This window comes from Emys orbicularis, chromosome 5, assembly GCF_028017835.1.
Source record: "Emys orbicularis isolate rEmyOrb1 chromosome 5, rEmyOrb1.hap1, whole genome shotgun sequence".
Classification (NCBI taxonomy): domain Eukaryota; kingdom Metazoa; phylum Chordata; order Testudines; family Emydidae; genus Emys; species Emys orbicularis.
This window is the reverse complement of record NC_088687.1, coordinates 30,988,890-31,007,574: the sequence shown is the minus strand read 5'-3', so window position 1 is coordinate 31,007,574 and position 18,685 is coordinate 30,988,890. Positions and strand designations below refer to the sequence as shown.

General features: G+C 39.4%; 1 protein-coding gene across 2 annotated transcripts in view; it reads left to right on the top strand.

The window, feature by feature from the left end:
* MCUB (mitochondrial calcium uniporter dominant negative subunit beta) overlaps positions 1–18,368 on the top strand; it is a 92,188-nt gene extending 73,820 nt beyond the window's left edge. For both annotated transcript variants that reach the window (XM_065405218.1, XM_065405219.1), the window contains exons 2-8: positions 5,516–5,591; positions 6,068–6,238; positions 12,834–12,938; positions 13,418–13,578; positions 15,461–15,664; positions 16,962–17,078; positions 18,117–18,368. In XM_065405218.1, coding sequence (XP_065261290.1) covers positions 5,516–5,591; positions 6,068–6,238; positions 12,834–12,938; positions 13,418–13,578; positions 15,461–15,664; positions 16,962–17,078; positions 18,117–18,194 — 912 coding nt within the window. In that variant the 3' untranslated portion in view covers positions 18,195–18,368. The remainder of the gene's footprint in view (positions 1–5,515; positions 5,592–6,067; positions 6,239–12,833; positions 12,939–13,417; positions 13,579–15,460; positions 15,665–16,961; positions 17,079–18,116) is intronic.
* The last annotated feature ends 317 nt before the right edge of the window (positions 18,369–18,685 follow it).

Below are 18,685 nucleotides of genomic sequence, written 5' to 3'. Positions count from 1 at the left end.
GTAGACATGCAAGTGAATGAGCCTCTGATGATGTGGCTGGTGTGGTTGGGTCCTATGATGGTGTCACTAGAGTAAAAGAAGTGGGTTTTTTACCCACGAAAGCTTATGCCCAAATAAATCTTCTCCCCACCCCTCTTCCTCCACAGGCTGGATGAGATTCATATGCAGAGATTCATGCTGGGGACATGACTTTGGCGCTGGGTGATTACAGTTTGAAGGACAGGACACATAACTTACCTTTCAGTTGTCCAGTCCCTCATTTCTCAAATAGTTTTTTTCTGGGTTTTCTTCCTCCTTGCTTCTCAAGCAGACATTTTAAGATAATTGCACTGTTATTAAACGAGAGCTGTGGGTGACAGTTTGGAGTACCTGAGATATTGCAGTAATAGGAGCGCACCTGCTCATATGAAGAAGGAAGAGCTCTAACACTACATTACTATTGTCGAAAGGCTCACAGCAAGATATATTTTAAATAGAGTGCTTTTTACTGCAGTGTAATTAAAATGGTTCTAAAATGCTTACGTTTAGCAGTGCATTGTGTTGTATTGAAAGAGGAAAGTAGAATAATAAATTATCATTGCCTTTGGGAAGGAGAGAAATGTGAATATAGGTTGCCTAGCATGTATAGTATATACTATAGCCATGTGTTGAAGCAGTTAATTTCTCTAAAGGCTGCACATTTGACTCTCGGAATTATTGATAAAATCCCATATCTGAGGAATACAAATACATTAATAGGATTATGCTATTGATGCTTTGGATCAGGAAAATATATATTGAGTAGAGCTGGTTGAAAAATTTATGATGGAGCATTTTTCTATCAAAAAATGCAGTTTCATAGGAAAGGAAACATTTATTTGGAATATGTGAACTCCCACATTTTCAGCGGGAAAAAGGGCAAAGTGAATTATTTCAACTTTCTCATTCATTTTGATGTTGTTTCGTTTCATTTCATTTCATTTTGACTCTTCATTGAAATTAAATATCATATATAAACATATTAAAATTAATGTTTTAATATATAAAAGTCTAAACAGAATGACTCTAAATGATAACATTGAAACAAAGTTTGACTTTATTGAAATGACACATTTATCTAAATGAAACAATCTGAAACATTTTGTTTTGATCATGTGGGTAGTGGCACATCAACACTCTTTTTGGACTTTTTGTTAAACAGGAAATTTCCAACTTCAGCTTTACATTAAAAAAAAATCAATCTGAATCTTAATGTCAGAATTTCCTGTGGAATGGAAATCCCGGTTCCCAGCAGCTCTAATATTGAGTGTGTATTGTTTTAGGGAGATCGTCTTAATGAGGGATGACTTCAGCTTACCTGCATGTAAACTGGTCAAATGTAAATCTGGAGGCCAGGTTTGGAGAAGCAATTTCTCAACAGCTTAAATAGTTGACTCTTGGAACAGCTAATTCTGGAGCACACTGGAGGACAGGCTCCTCTCACCGTAGCACTAAGTAACACAAAGGAGCTGGCTCAAGTAAATAGTGGCTCAACTATAATTAAGTAATCATGACCACGTTACAAGTAAATTCAATGTTCTCAGAGAAGGAACTGTACCCAAAACTATTGCATTAACATCAACATCAAATGGAGCTTTACAATAAATAAATTAGAAAACTTATCAGTCAAGAACAAGGCAATTAAAACCCAGGCTGGAGGCTGTTTACGGACACCATCACTGAGTCACAGAAGGCATTGAGACTCCTAAATGAAAAAGAGAGTAAGATGGCAAGTCAAAACTGGTATTGTTAAATAGCCAGGCATCAAGTGGTAATTTTAGCCAATCAGGTATTTTTTAATAAATGGAAATTCAGCCCAAATGAAGTCAACAGAAATGAATGTAAACTATGGCAGGTAAAATGTAACATGAAACTGGGGGGATTAATCTGAAGAACAATTAACCTAAAATTTTGTTAACACATAAATTATTTAAGGATATTGGAAGTAGGAAGTCTATGGGAAATTCAATGGGTCTGTTGGGCCACCAGGTGGGTAAAGGGGAATTGAGGAAGATAATATCAGAAAATGTAGAGAAACTAAATGATTTGTTTGCATCAGTCTTCATCAAAGAGGATACTGGAGAGAGACTTACCAAAGGCCACCCTTTTCAGGTAATAAAGATGAGAAACTGTCAGATTGAGGTGTGAAAAGAGGAGGTCTAGAACAAGTTGATACATTAATTAGCAACAAGTAACCAGGTCCAAACCGCAAACACCTAAGAGTTCTGAAGGAACTTAATGAAGTGGCTGGACTGCTAACAAGAATGTGCTGTCTTTCATTAATATCAGCTATTCTCCTGAACGGTAGCAAAAGTGGTCTCTGTCGTTCAGTATTTAATAAAAAAACATTAAGGGTGATCTTGGGAACTACTCATCTGTGAGCCTGTGGGTTTAGTACCAGACTTATTGACTAAAACCAATAAGTAAAGAGAGTTATAAACACCTAGATGGACATGATGTAATAGGGACAAGCCTGCATAGTTTCTATAAAGGCAGTTGTATTAATCTAGTAGAATATTTTAATTAGAATTATTAGAATTATTTGAGTATGTCAGCAAAATAATTGGTTGACATCTGTTTAGACCGTTTTCTGATTCTCATTGTGAGGGCTCATCCACTGAGCCTGAATTGTGTAAGGGATCTGTTTGTAATATGGCTGGCCATTATGTCCATAACTCTTGCAGTGTGTAACACAGCTGGGTCAATTAACATTGTTCCATAATTGGATTCACAAGTTTTTGACTGATTACAGAACATAGTTAGGATCACATTGCAAGAGTCTTGTAACTGGGTCCCCTAACTCGCTTGTGTTTGTGTTGTAGGCAAAATGGTTTTGTTTACCGTAAAAATAGAAGATGTGATACTCGATTAAGCCAAAATAAGTTTATGATAGAATGTAATGTATTTCGCTTTTGTTACTGTGTGGCAATCAAATTTAGGATGCAGTAAATCCCTAACATGCTTAGGGTTACCTCTTCCAAGGAGTTAATCTTTATCACTGAAGCAGAATGTGAAATAAGATTGTAGGGTTTTTGACTCTTACATATTTTGAGTCTTTTCTTGTTTTTACTACAATGTGTGGTGATTTCATGGCGCTTTAAAAACAGTGACAAATGAATTGCAAGTAGTTTGAAAAGATATTCACTTTTATTGTACCTGTGTGACCTTTCCGAAGTGCAATCACTATAGCCCAGTGCTTTTATGCTGGAAGGGATAAGTTAATGGCCAGAGACTCATACTTGAAATCACATCTGGAACCCCAGATTTAAATCCTGAGCAGAGCAAGGATATTAACTCACCCCTTTGTTTTTCCCATGCAGAGAAACTGGGCTTTGCACAGAAACAATCACTTGGCTTGATTTGAATTGTGTTCCTTTGTTGATATACCTATGTCTTTCTGTACTGCAGCTATGTACACTGTGCAGATGACTAATGATTAGTCTGTATTTACAAATAAATCTTTCTTGATCAATCTGCTCCATAACTGTCTTGTTGAGTAACTATCATCACTGTCTACTGGTTGTTTTCCCTCCCAGGCTTTCTATTATGTTTTTGTACATTAAACAGCATTGTGCATAAATGGAGACAGTTGCTTAACTAATATTCCCACTCCTTCTGAATCTGGTTGCATTGCTATATATTGTTTGTTAGAACATGGTTTTCAGCATCAGCAGCAAGCCTTTATCATATGTTTATATTCTGATCAAACATGACTTATTCACAAGGGTAGTCACAAAACAACCCCTAGGGCAAATCTACTAGTGACCTCTTTCCATTGAGTAGATACCAGTTATAACCACTCACTGTTTACTCCTTTTCAGCTATTTTCTCATTTAACAAACCATTTTATCACCTAAAGCATGACTTCACTCTTAGTCAATAACCTCTCCTGCTATCTAAAGCTAATAAAGCCACTTGAATTACCTCCATTTCTTTTTCTTTCTGTGTAAATATTTTCGTGTTTGATTATCAACAGGTTGTTTTTCAGGAGGGAAAGAAAAAGATATAATCAGGGGGTTTGTTTCTTAGTTTTGCACTAGGGAGAAGCACAGGAATAAATCTTTGCAGAAAGAGAAACTATATAAAATATGTATTGTGAGGCTACTCCTTTTGTTTCACTCAAACATTACTTCATTAACAGATCCAAATTATATCCATTTTAGCTTATTGACAGAATTGCATTTAAATCTTTATAAATACTGTATACAAAGATTTTTTCCCAGTGGATTACAAACAATACACACAATCTTCTAAAGAGTACACCCATATGTTCTAAAGAACTCATTCCAACTAAGCCATCAATAAAGTGAATTAGTATTTTCCAACTGATTATTATCGAGCAGGTTGTCCACTGTCTAAACAAAGTTGATGCCAAAAATCTGCAACAAAAGAAATAAAGCTGCACCTTCATGCAAACAGTGTGGTACAATGTCCAGGACAGGGTGAGCCACAGGTAATTCATTAATGAGCAGAAGCAGAAGTAATTGCTCATCATATATCAACACAAAGAGGCATGTCTTAAGTAGCTCCCAGGGAGACATGCCTGATACATTGTGATTATTGTATACTAAATTACTGAGGACATATTAGTCTGTTTATTTTGTCTTGCTTTGAAATGCTTTTCTGAAAAACTGGGGTATGAATTGCTTACATTTTTTTCTACTATTATGCCACATGCTGCATGTGTGGTGCATGTCTTCTGCTGGATGGAACCAGAACTGCTTAGCTGTGTCATAGATCCTAATTTGCTAATGGAGAGTCTCCTTTTGCTCAAATGGAAGGAGTTTGTGCTTTTGGAGCAGGGAGAGATGATTTCAGTCAATGTTATTGCTAAGAAGTTCTGAATTGTTATGCAGCAATCATGGACTGGCTAGCAGCCACCAATTTTTTTTAAACAATAATTTAAGGTATTTCTGTATTTAATGTATGGTTCCTGCCCACTGTCTAGACTCAGTTGTCACGAGGGTTCCCCCCTCCCCCCCAAACAGCTGCTTGCATTTTCCATTTAGTGATTTACTTATCTAGAATATAATCTTTTTGTAAAATGTACCCAGTAAGCTATTTTTCATTCAACACAGACAAATACTATTATAAAAGATAGGTTGCATGACTTAACTCCAAGCAGTTGTGTGCATAATGAGTGGTGATATTCTCTCCTACAAACCACGACAGTGTAGAAACATTTCAAGTTATTTACAGTGTACTTACTGCCTAATGCAAAAAGAAGTGCTACTCTACTTCTGAGCAGTGCTTTCATCTTAAGATATTAGTAGCATACTGGTTGAAATGTTAAGAGTATCTGTAAATTATTGCCTATAGCCTAACAGCACTTTGTTTAGGACAAATAGGAATGGTCCTGCCCAGCAAGCAGAGTCTCTAAAGCCTTTTGTATTTAGGGAGATGATTTTTCAGTAGATTACCATATTGGGCTGGAGACTGCCTCTCACAAGGAAACATTCTGTCCCAACCTTTCTTAAAGCCAAAATCTCTGTTGCAGATGCTGTGTCTGAAGCAAACTGGAAATCTGAAGCACCATAAAGCAGCATGCTATAGCACACTGGTGCCATCTGATGGTAGGTTTTCTCTTTTCAAATCAACTGAACTTCCAATTCCAGCCTTCTGAAAATGACCTGTTTAGAAACATTGAATGTGCGCGAGTTCAGTTGCATAGCGGCAAGTATCTCTCATTCAGACATGGTGAGAGGTTACTGCACAGAACTGGGAGTCAGGAGATTGGGTTTCTATTCTGAGTCCTGGCAATGACTTCTTGAGTGACTTTGAGCAATTCACTTACCCTTTTGATGCTTGTGTTGCCCCAGGATTAAAATGGGAAGGATACTTGCTTCACAGTCATGTGGTGGGTCTTAATTATTGTTGGTAATGAATGGTGTTCCAGAAGTTAAAGTATGAAGCATTATGTTGTAGTTAAGTACAGTACATTGAACAAATGCAGAAGTACTATGTGTCTTTCTGTATTAAACATCTCTGTTTTTAAAAGCAAGTGTGAATTTAAAACATTACAATATGGCTTTATTTCCTTTTTTTTCAGAAGTAACTGTCAATTACAGATATGGCCTTCCTGTGGTAACCCTTATGTTACCCTCAAGAAAAGAGCGCTGTCAGTTTACCATCAAGCCAATGTTAACAAGGGTGGGGACCTTCCTGCAGGATATACAGAAAGAAGATAAAGGAATTGAGAGGGCAGAAGTCTTTACAACAGGTATTTACAAACTCTGCTGCCTGTTTAAAATAACCTGAACTTGTCCTTTCTTAAATAAGGTTTAAAGAGTAATTGCCTTGGGCAGTATTCTTTTTCTTGGTCATTGATCAAATTCTATAGAACTAATGAGGGTGGGTGGTTCTTAATTGTTAGTACTCCTTAATAGCATCATAAATTAATGATGTTTCATGGGTTAATTTCAGTATCTCCCTAGAGAAGCCTGATTAAAAATACAGAATTTGGACCTGTCAATTTAACCTTTTTATGATCTGGTACTTTTCTTTGATACAGTCTTCAAAAAGCTCATCTTTTTTACAGTGATTTTTTAATGCTTCTGGCTTTCCCAATATTTCTCCTACCACTAGTCTTAAAGGCCCCTGCACTGGGTTGAGAGAGAATCTCTCTCTATGTGACTAGTTGTGTCTGTCAGTGTTTCTGTGAGTATGATGTAAAGGTTGGGAGACAACTTGAGAATAACAATAGGTGAGGCTTTATTTAGCTGGAGACATAGATTTTCTTTTCATGGTAAGAAATCTGTCTTCTGTTGTTCTGCAACCAAAACCAAGTGAGTTCCATTGTTCTGGCAACAAAATCCACTGTGGAACAAAGATCTCAATTCTTCTAATTCCCTGAATGAAGAAATTCCTAAGGACTTGCTCAAAGATGGGTATGTGGCCCTTAAATAAGCAATTTGAGATTAACCTATAGGCTTGTTGTGAGGGACTTTTTGAGTGGGTTAGTGACTTTGTTTTACAAACTTAAAACCCCTTAATGAAGACAATATTGCCATTGGCCTGCTGCTTTTATTTCCTTCAACCCCATACATACTTTCCCTTGATGGCCTCTCATGCTTCCATTGTTTGTTACTCCAAAATCTTCCTCTTCACCACAATCTCTTCTACGTATCCTGTCTCCTTCCGTCTGTCAGCATCTCTTTCTGGATAGCCCAGCTCACAATGGGGAAAATTGAGGTTCTTGTATTACTTTCTCTGTTAACAATTTCACTACAATCTCTGTTTCCTAGGCTCACAGCCTCAGTGTCATATTTGACCCTCTTCTCTCCTTCCCCCTATGTCCAGTTTGTTGCAAAATCCTCTTTGTTCTTCCTGTATGTTTCTAAGCCTATGTCTATACAACCCGCCAGATCGGCAGGCAGCAATCGATCCAGCGGGGGTCAATTTATCGCGTCTAGACTAGACGCGATAAATCGACCCCCGAGTGCTCTCCTGTCGATTCCTGTACTCCATCGGAGCGAAAGGCGCAGGCGGAGTCAATGGGGGAGTGTCAGCAGTTGACTCACTGCAGTGAAGACACCTTGGTAAGTAGATCTAAGTACGTTGACTTCAGCTACATTATTCACGTAGCTGAAGTTACGTAACTTAGATCGATCCCCCTGCTAGTGTAGACCAGGCCTAAAAGATTTCCTCTTTGGTTTCTCCCTCCCCAAGCCCTTGTCCTGTGGCTTAATTGTCTTTTGCCCCAGATTAATGCAAACTGGACTGTTGTGACCACCTTGATTCCCGCCTCACACCCCTACAATCAATTCAAAATGTTGCTGCCAAAACTATCTTCCTTACCAGCCACTCTGACCAGGTCGTGTCGCTCTTTGAATTCCTTCATTGCCTACTCTTGGCCTTTCCAGCAGGTTGAAACTTCTCATCTTCACCTTTGCCCAACACTGTGCTTTCTCACAACTCTGTTATCACCTCGTCTTACATATTGCTCTCTTTTTTTCAGCCCAGGCCCTCCTGCTTTAAACCATCCCCTATCTTTGTGCCTTCTTCCATGCTGGCCCTCACACCAGGAAGTTCTACAACTCCCTCTCTTGCTGTGTGCCAAGCTGCTTCTTTCAGATACCTCTGTAAAACACACTTCTTCTATGAAGCCTATCAACTGCAGTTCTCTAGTCTCAGAAACATAACGGGTGGCGTGACCTCGACTCTTCCTCAATTGTCTCTTACTGCCCATGGCAATGAGGCAAAACCTGGCAATTGTCCAACATGGTGGTTCTTAGCTTTGACTAAACCTTCCCAAAAATCTTCTACAAACTTTCAGAACTCTTCTGATTCTTCAACTTACGACTGCCATGATCTAGAGTGACATGTCTGGACTGAGTATTGATGGTTAGACTGTACCCCACCCCACCTCCTTCCTCGTACAGACCCCCTCTACAGGCTACTTAACATGGTGGACTCACCCTGTGGCTTCAAGCCCTATATGTCCTGTGATGGTCTCATTCCCCTGAAAGATGGACACAAATGTCTCTTCTGTTTAGGAGAGTCATGTATGCTGAACAGGTGTTTGGTGCGGCTGTCATTCTCCACAAGAATGTGTAAGTCACAGGACACAAGGTTGAAGCTCCATCTTCTGGAGCAACCTATGAAGGTCTCATGAGACCCTGGGGAGACCAGCTCTAGAGTCCTGTTAACAGGCAAGCCAGCCTTATCCAACACCCTGTCTAATAAACAAGCGATTCCAAAGACTGGCGCACAGAAGAGGGTGCTAATAAAGGACTGGGCATGGAAGCAGACCCCAATATCACTGGCACCAAGGCAGCCCTAAAAACTCAGTACTGATCGGGGGCACTCTAAGCAAAATGCATTGTCCTGAAGATACACCACATAAATCCTTTAGAAACAAAATCACCATGCCCCACAGAACATTGAGCTGCTGATAAAGAGCGACAGATTCTTCCAGGCACCTGACTCTGGTGTCAATGCCTACTCTGGATGATCCGCCCCCGGGAGAACCTGAACCATCACTTGGGCGCTTTTGAAAATGTTGCTATGTATCTTTTTATTTCTCTACCAATGTTTTAATTTAATAAAACCTACATCCTGGTAACAAAGACTGCTATTGGCACAACACTCCTTTAACACAAAACCACTTGATAAGTTATTAGAATGTGCATCTTCTGTAGTTTTTGAACTGTGAATGAAACATTTTATTTTTCACATCTGTATAATACAAAACCAGGCAGACTTTCTAGTGGAAAGTATACCTTTGGGCTGAAATTTTGTGCTTATGAGCCAGAGGTGATTTTTTTAGCAGGGAACTTTTTTTTTAATAAATCTGCTGAAAATAGAAGTTAATAATGAAGGTGCCTTTTCAACCAGAACTACCCTGTCACTATTGTGGTGTGCTCATACTATAAGAACACTGTTATCTCTGAAGCAGTATATTACCACTTGCAAACTTTTACAGTTATAAGCAGGAACTTCGATTTTCTTCTTTCCAGAGTAAAAGAGCGTATCATACTTGAACTACAAAATAGGCTCTTAATATCCTTTTTGTAATTGATTTTCATCTCTTAAAACATTTTTTATCCTCTGAATCCATAAAGCGTGTAGATTGATTTAATGAAGGCAATAGTCTGTCTATTTGAGCATGTGGATAAAATACAGGCATTGCAAAAGTTATATTCTATAACACTTTCTTATATTCTCTGCAAGCAAGAAAACAAATTGCTACCCTCAGAACTGTCTGGACTAGGACATATGTGAGTTTTCACAGTAGATTATGCTGTAATGTGGGGCTATCCCCCATCTTTGCAAACAACTAAGTCAGGGCACGATCCTGCGGAAAGTGCATCTGTGAGCCCAGCTACCCCAGTAAAAAGTCTTCTTGATGTTAGTGGAGTCTACATGGAATATTTACACTTAGAAGTGTAACTGTCTGCTGAATCCAATCCCTATGTATTAAGCTGAAGAAGTTTAATGTTAACCAAGCATTCTTAGCTTCAGTTCAAGTTTCACAGTTATTGTGTTGATATAGTGCACAATGCTAACTTCAATAAGAAATTGCAAGGCCACATATTTTGCAGATGTCCCTACCAATTCTAGAGGAAATATGGCTAACTTCACCAAGGATGGAAACATCTCATCTGATAAAGTATCTGGCTTGAATTTATTTAATAGTTGTGACATAGTTAAGCTTCTCTACCGCACACCTTCAAATACCAAGTAATTGTAACAATGAAGAATAACTTTTATATTTACTTTATCAGGAAATGAATATTATACTGACAAGTGTTAGCCAAACACTATGGATTATTACATTTTAAAATGTGACTATCTATCTATCTATAATTTTTTTTAAAACAAGAAATGAATATCCCAGGAGGTTTTGATTTAAATGCAGATATTTCTCCTGTTTTTGCTAGTAGATAAAATGAAAGTAGAAAGATCTAACCTAACACTATATTATTAGAAAAAGATAAGATAACCTGAACTGGCTTGTTTACTTTACTTAACTTTTTCTGTGGATATCATTCTAGCACTGTATAAATTTAGACAAAGAAAAGCTTTTTGTTGACATCTCTGCACCTGCAGTATGATAAATGGGAAGGAAAATTGCCTTGTACAGAAAATTGTTATGTTTTTCAGGCTTCCAATGCTCTTCTGTTTTTCCTCCAGTTAGCAAAGCATTAGACAGGTTAATAAAGCTCAATATTGCATGAAATATGAAAAAGAAATCCAGTCTGGCGCTTTCAAACAAGTGCTCCTTTTTGAAGTATTGTCTTAAATGTCATTTTAATGAGACTACTGAAGCTCATTTACATGTAAATTATTAAGGTGACATTTGTAAAATGTTGAAAAACTGAGTGGATGTGCACAATTTAAATTTTTTGGATGAAAGTGATAGTGCTCCAAGTTTGTCACCCTTCCCACACAGAGTGGGTAGGGAGAGCCAGCTGGTGTGTTAGCTTCTTGAGCTCATTAATAGAAATCTCAGCAGATACTGCCAAATGGGTCCAGACAGCAGCGTGCCAATGAGAAAGTGAAGGTGTGGAGTTATCTACAGTGTGCTTCTACAGCAGGCACATGGAGACAGATGGAAAGTCTGGGACTGTAGCATGGCAGGATAAAACCTCCAATATGCTCAGTCAGGAATCATACTTATATCTTCCCACTCGTATAGCACCTCTCAGCCAAAAGTCTCAAAATTATTAATAGGAAATTGGAGGTAAGATCAAACAGCTAGTCAGTGGCAGAGACAGAACCAGAGCCCAGATTTCCTGTTTCTTGGAACTCTTCTACATCTCCTGGGCAGTCTGTCTATTTCAGGTGCTTAGGCCCAGGTTCAGCAAACGTGTCCTTAAAACCATTAGGAGTGGACTTAAGCTTGTGATGACGTATTTTCCTAAATTTGGGGTCATCAGTACAACAAGCAAACTGAAGTCAATAGTTTGCACCATAGATTTATGGAAGCAAATGGGATTGAGGTGGAGGGGAACAACAAAACAGTCCTACACTCCAGTGATTATTATATATGCCATTCATGTATCAATATTTTCAATGCTTCACTGTTTTAGAGAAGTCCTCTGTCTGCACCTGTCTTTCAGCCCTTCCCATGCTGTATCTGTTTTGTTCCCTTGGCTGCAATCTTAAATAGTTGTTCAGATTCATGTGAACTGTTAATGTGATTTTTACCCTTATTTTTCATTGTTGATGGGCCAATAAGTACTTCCACAAGTCTATGGACAAAAGGATGAGAATGAGTTTGAACTCTCTTCTACAGAGGCCAGTGCACGGTCTCCTTTTTGCCCCCTTACCTCCCTTAATAAGACTATTCAGTATACACACCCCTTGCTCCCAATCAAAGCTAAAGCCTGCTTTAAAAATGTATTGAAAGTATAAGCACTAAATTTTCCCATCTGTACTGACTGATTAGGAAAATCTGGAGAACAAGAATGCCAAAATTCTCTATGCCCAGATAGAAGAACTCATCCAGGAAAAGGAAATCTGTAACTGAGTGAGGTGTGTTTAGTTTACAACAAATCTTATTCAGGATTCAACCAAAATTGTGTGTGTGAATGAGGACTGAAAATATAAGACTTCTATAGCCATGCTGAAGAGGCTGTCAACTTAATAGTAAAACGTTGGCCTGGAAAGGAGATACATCTTCATCTTTCTTCCTCCAGTGATTGATACTCTGGTTTCAAACAATAAATCCCAACTAAAGTGAAATGGAGCCACAGTAGTGATACTACAATTAAGGTTGTAAATAACTTTGCATCATAATCCTTGAGTTCTTGTGTGGAATTTCTGTGGTCTTACAGTCTTATGTTGTAGTATCCTCCATCCAAAACATTGCAAACATTAATGTTAACCTCTCAATGCTTCTGAGAGCTTAACAGAATCATCTCCAACTAAGAGAAAACAGAGAGAGACAGACAGAGAAACTTTGACTTAGCTGGGTCCCTCAATACGTTTGGTGGAGCTAGATCTCCTGAGGCAGAGCCCTGTGTTGTAACCACAAGACCATTCTTTGTCTAGAAAGTGAATCTGATCTAACTAGTTTAATTTTCCAGACTAAGCAAAATACAAAAAGAAATGGTTAAAAGTAAACAAGACTTGGTGCTAGGTAAAATGGAGAATTTTAAGGTCTTGACACAGGTAAAGAGTCTTTAAATATAGCTTTATCTTTACAGTATCTGTCCTTGAAACTGAAATAAAAGGGAGGCTGCTGGCAATAGTGAGTTATGCCAAAGAGGTCAAATAAAATGCGGGCACATGCAAATGCGGGTTTTTCTTTTTTTTTAATAAAGTAAATTTTGTGTTAAGGATTTAAGCCTTCCTGTTTTCTGCTGCAGATGGTAGCAAGATCCCTGCTACAGCATTGATGGAAGTTTTGTTGATGAATGACTTCAAACTTGTAATCAACAACACAACTTATAGTGTACAAGTCCCTGTAAAAGGTAAGAACCACAGCTGTGTTAAAGTCTTAATAAATCTGATTATCCAGTTACATCTGTTCCAAGGCATATTTTTGTCTATTTTTTTAAAAAAAAGATCATGGCAGTCCCCACAAAAAATAAGTCTGGCTTCATCTCCCCTTTGAGCCTCAGTTTGTGACCTCATATAAACACTCTTAAAACAGTGACTGTTTTTTCTTAAGAGCATTGCTCGATACATCTTACCAGTCATGACAACCATGTTTGCAGTCTTGTAACCATGTTGGTCCCAGGATATTAGAGAGACAAGGTGGGAGAGCTAATATCTTTTATTGGACCAACTTCTGTTGGTGAAAGACAAGCTTTCGAGGATACACAGAGGTCGTCTTGAGGTCATTGTGTAAGCTCGAACATTTGTCTCTTTTACTAACAGAAGTTGGTCCAATAAAAGATATTACCTCACCCACGTTGTCTCTCTTATGACAACCGTGGTCTTTTTTCAGAGAAGTGGAGTAGAGAGCATGCTGCTGAAGCAGAAGATATCAAATCCTTGGTTCACAGACTGTTCATCGCCCTTCATTTAGAAGACCACCAGTTAAGGAGAGAGAGAGAACTGCTTCAGAAACTGGACCACCTAAGGGAACAGCTGGTACCCCTTGAGCAGGTTGGGAAGGATTTTTTTTTTAAATATAAAAACAAATTTCTCTTAACTAATTTCCATGATGTGACAGCTCCAGCATGAATGAATGGGCCACGCCCTCCTCATTTGTCAGACAGGTAGGTGATGGCCAGTCCATATGCAGGATTATTTCCAACCCAGTTCCTCCTTCTCCTGTTTCGTGGCGTATCCCATTGAGAATTTCTAGAGCTGGAGAAAAACTATGGTGAGCTGGCACTACCCTGGACTGCTTGGTTACTTTGTCTGAACCTGGTTGGGTGTCCGGAGTGATGTTGGCATATCACAGAAAAATAACTAGTGAGTTAAAAAAGTGTTGTTTTTCTGTGATGACGCTATCACCAGGTCAGCCAGTTGGATCGGACTAATGATGACCATAACTTAGGAAAGGGGCAAACATGGCGAATCTAAGACAGGCCAAGCTAAAGTGACATGAAGTGATGAATAAGGAGGAGGAGACCAGTAAGAGTCTGATGGGGTGCGAACAGACCTCACGTTGAAGGCAGCAATCTCAGAGCTGCTGTGAAAGTGCCTCTCTGAAAAATCAGGCAGCGTCAGCTGATGCATGCAAATCCAATTGGTAGAGTCCTGAAGGTGTGGATGGAGGGCCAGATGAAGGCCTAGCAGAGCTCATCCCCTCTGTACTCCATGCAGGAGTGGAGCCTTTCAAAGCCTTCAAAGCAGGGAAGGCCTGAAGTGATACTCCTGGGGGAATTCTGCACATGCACAGAATACATGTATCCCACAGAATTTTATTTTGTTCTGCCTCAGAAATGCTGCAGTTCCGCCTTTCGCCCACAAGAGGCCACTGTGGTGCCAGAAAAGCCAACAGCATGAATGCAGTGGGCTGTTCTGGTGCCACAGCAGCCTCTGGTGGGCAAAAGATGGAACTGCAGCACTTCTGGGCAGAATGTATTTTCTGTGGGGGAAAAAAATTCTGTGTGCGCGCAGTGGCACAGAATTCCCCCAGGAGTAGAAGTTCATCATAGCACCTGGCCCGTGGAGCCAGGTTAGGCTGGGGGGGTCACAGACTGGGGAGACAGACTGGGTCGTGGGCTCAGGAGCTAGTGGGGTGACAGCATTGAGCCAGAGGTTGAATGGGAGTGGGGTGCATGGCCACATGGGAACAAGGGAGGGAGGCTGTAGGGACCCGTTGGGATGGGAGGGTGCGGGGACGGGGCAGATGTGCCTGACTGAATGGGAGAGGCTTGGGATCAGCCAGGGTCTGCATGGGGGAGGCTCCCCAACTCCCTAACAATCCTGCCCCTCTTCCCTCCTCCCCCCCCCCCAAAAAAAAACCCTGTTCCATACTACTTCTACCCACACCCAACAACCCTCCAGGTTCACTCCAGGCTCCTTCCCTCTCCTTCAGCTCCTCTGTTACTCCTGACACTCACAAGCCTTTGCACTGCTTCTGATGGGTGCAGGAAATACAGTTCTGTATTGTAATTTAAATGAATTACTCAAAATTCTGTATTAATATGCTCCATAAGAAATCTATTGGTCAAAAAAAAATTACTAGAATTTTTTTTTTTTTTTTTTTTTGGTCTGCATTGTTATAGACATACTTGCCGACAGATACTTTGAAATAAATTACCAAAATAATTTAAACTGGCACGATTATATTGTGTTGTTTTGACAGATAAAATGTGCAGAATTTTAAAATATTGTGTGCAGAATTTTTATTTTTTTGACATGGAATTTTTAATTTTTTGGTGCAGAATTCCCCCAGGAGTAAAGTGAGTAGGAGTCTTGAATGCAGGCTCTGATCCAGGCGGAAAGTACATACTGGGATATGTTCTCTCCCTTGTGTCAGAGGAATGTATGAAATTAATATCCGCATGTTGAATGAATAATGTTTTTGTCCTAGATGAAAGCCAAAATTGCAACAAGTGCAGATTCAAAGACCAATAGGCTCCTATGGACTGGCTTAGCACTACTGTCCACTCAAGGTGGAGCCCTGGCCTGGCTCACGTGGTGGGTCTATTCATGGGATATAATGGAGCCAGTGACATATTTTATCACGTACGGGAGTGCCCTGGCATTCTATGCTTACTTTGTACTTACTAAACAGGTAAGTCCCATTATATAAACATGTCTGAAGTCATCTTACACTGATTTTCATAATAAATTCCCCTATGTATTTAAACATCAAAGCTTGTGTGTGCGTTATGTAGAACTGCACTCAGGCTGGAACTTTGTTTTGCTCAGGGACAAACTGCTCATCTGAGCTGCACTTAAAAATCCTGATTGCAATTAGTGACCAGGGGGATGCCATCTGATGCTGAAAATGAAAACTATCCTCTTTCGTTCAATTCTTTGTATGTGGCCTGGATGGTAACTGTATCTCCTACGTCTCTACATAGAAAGTGCAAGTACTAAAGCAGGGCTGGTCAAGGAATGCAACCTAGTAGTGGGCCAGGAAGGCAAACCCATCAGTTGCTTTTTCTGTTTGATGGAGTTCATATGTCACTTGATGCAGGAGGCCAGGCTGTTGGGAAGTTTTTCAGCTGTTTTTCCTGGAATAGCTTTACTTTATTTCCTTGAGCAAGATGCAGATTTTTCTCAAGTGGCCTATCTCCCTTTCTTGCTCTTGGATGTGCAAAGGAGAAGTCACGAGTTGGAGGGAGGCATGTTTAGAGGCGGGGGAAGGGTTCCTGAACAGCAAAACCCCAGAACTTGGACGAAGTGCAGAATGTGGAAATGGCCATCAATTTCTGTACAATATAAAGGAACTTACATTTTTGCCCATTAAATGTTTGGGATCCTACAACGTACTATAAAGCATATAGTTGGATAGTAACTTGTCTTCCTTTTCATGCTGCATATTCAATAATGCACTCCCCCATTTTTATTTTGTTTGGTATAGACATAGTTGGTGAAAATCCAATACTTGCACATATGGAACCTATAGTACATATGAAACATCAGGTGGGGAAGGATGCTGGGTTTTGGAGCTCAGCTAGTTTGTTGAGAGCTGGGTTTGTGAGTTAGTTCTGCTCCTCTTGCTTTCTGCTGACTTTCAGGAGGGTTGAGGTAGTTCTGGGATAAATTGATAAATACTAATGGCCTGATTTTCAGATGCTGCCATTGTCTGGGATTTTCAAAGGACCCTTAGGGAGTCAAGAATCCAACTTCCTTAGTCTCTTCTGACAATCTCACCTATTGACTCCAATGGGAGCTGTGAGTGCTCAGCCATTCTGAAAATAAGGTCATTTATTTGTCATGGTTTAGATTTCCTCTAATTACTATAGAGTTGTTTTTTATGTAGGTTAGTTTGATTTAACTCCATCTGTACAAATGTCTTTGCACTCCTAACCCTCTGCCTGCCCAAAAAACCCAAACATTTGTGTCCTTTTTCTATCTGTCAGGATTATGTTTACCCAGATATTAAAGACAGGCAATTCCTCCACTACTTCTACCGGAAATCCAGAAACCAACATTTTGATGTGGAACAGTATAACAAGCTAAAAGAGGCACTGGCAGAGGTATTTTAATAAGTCTCTTGGTGTAAGTGAATGATGCTGTGGTCTCACCATTTAAGACTTTTCAGTAAATCTTGAGCTAATTGGAAAGTGGCTTTTAGATTTATTTATTTATGCATTTTCATTTTGTATGCTAAAAATGTGCATATGTAACAGATTACCTGGAGTTTCTTTAAAAGCTGGAAGGAAGGAATTAAGAATGGAAATTTGCAGCACTGCTCAGGCAGCCTGTGGAGGCTGGGGGGGGGGAGGATGAAAACAAGTCACTCACTTCTGTTGCTCAACAGTGATAAGCTGGTTTCTCTCCAGTTTCCATCTTCCATAGTAGCAGTGATATGGAACTGGGGAAAATCTTCACTGCTCCATGAGAAATAGAGAGAGTCCTCCAGTCCACAATAATAAAAAGGACCCTGATTTATAGCCTATTTAAAGTAAATGGAAATTCTCCCTTGACTTTATTGGGTTTTTGATCAAGAACCCTTAGTGAATGGATGGAGTTAAGTTTTTTTAAAAAAATTGTGTAGGATTCAAACTAGTTCCTTTTATCAAGGCTGGGGCTTTAAAATATTTGCACTATCTGACATTAGTCTGGAGTGTGAATTTTGCAATTTATGCTAGAGCATGTAAAATAATTCAGTCCTGCTGTTGTAGGAAATGGACTTTATAAATTTTCCTAGGCTTTGGACTGAAGGTGACAGTGCACTATGCATGGGGTCCTACATTCAGTTGCCTGGAAGGAGGATGTTTGTGCATCTGTATGTCTGCAGTTCCCATTGGTCGGTCTGTTGACTGACAGATTAACTCACCGATGGCAGGAATTGTTTTTGGATGGTAATCCCTAGAGTGATATGACCAGGAGGCTGCACTTGTGATTATTGTGGGAAATCTGCGTCATAAGGTTAGTGTCTTCTCAGAAACGAAAAACCTGGCTACAGGGAAAGAATATCGAGAGTATGAAAAGAAGGTACAAATTAGGGGTGACTAAAAGGGATAAATATGGACACTGAACATCTTCCATTTAATTCTCTCTTGTGTTTACAGGTTGAAGAGTCCCTGAGACGCCTGCATCAGCCCCTACATCTGCAACTTCCAATACAGGAAATTAATGACAAAGACTAATTTTTTTTCATAACTGAATTGTCGTTTCCAACACCGATTACAATATTTAGTTTCTATGTTGCAAACTGAATATTTTTGACCACTATAGTTCTGAACATTACTAGAAATGTTGATTAAAACTATTATATCATTAGATTTTTAAAAAATAATTCCTGAAATAAAGAAACCTTTCAAAATATGCATTCAGATCTTGAATAAAATTGTCTCTCCGTTTTAGTAAATTGATGTGGGCATAAGAGTCAGTGTGGTGTTCTAGTGTACTGAAGCATTTTACTATTTTTGATGGGACTATTAATAACAGCAGAGGAATAGCTCAAAAGTGTGATATGTCATGGAAAGATTTCTGGTATTTATGGTCAAATGTATTTTTATACTTGAACAGGTCTCCTGTCTAAAGTTCCAATTCAGGAAAGTCCATGTTTAAAAAGGGAGAGGGATAGCTCAGTGGTTTGAGCATTGGCCTGTTAAACCCAGGGTTGTGAGTTCAATCC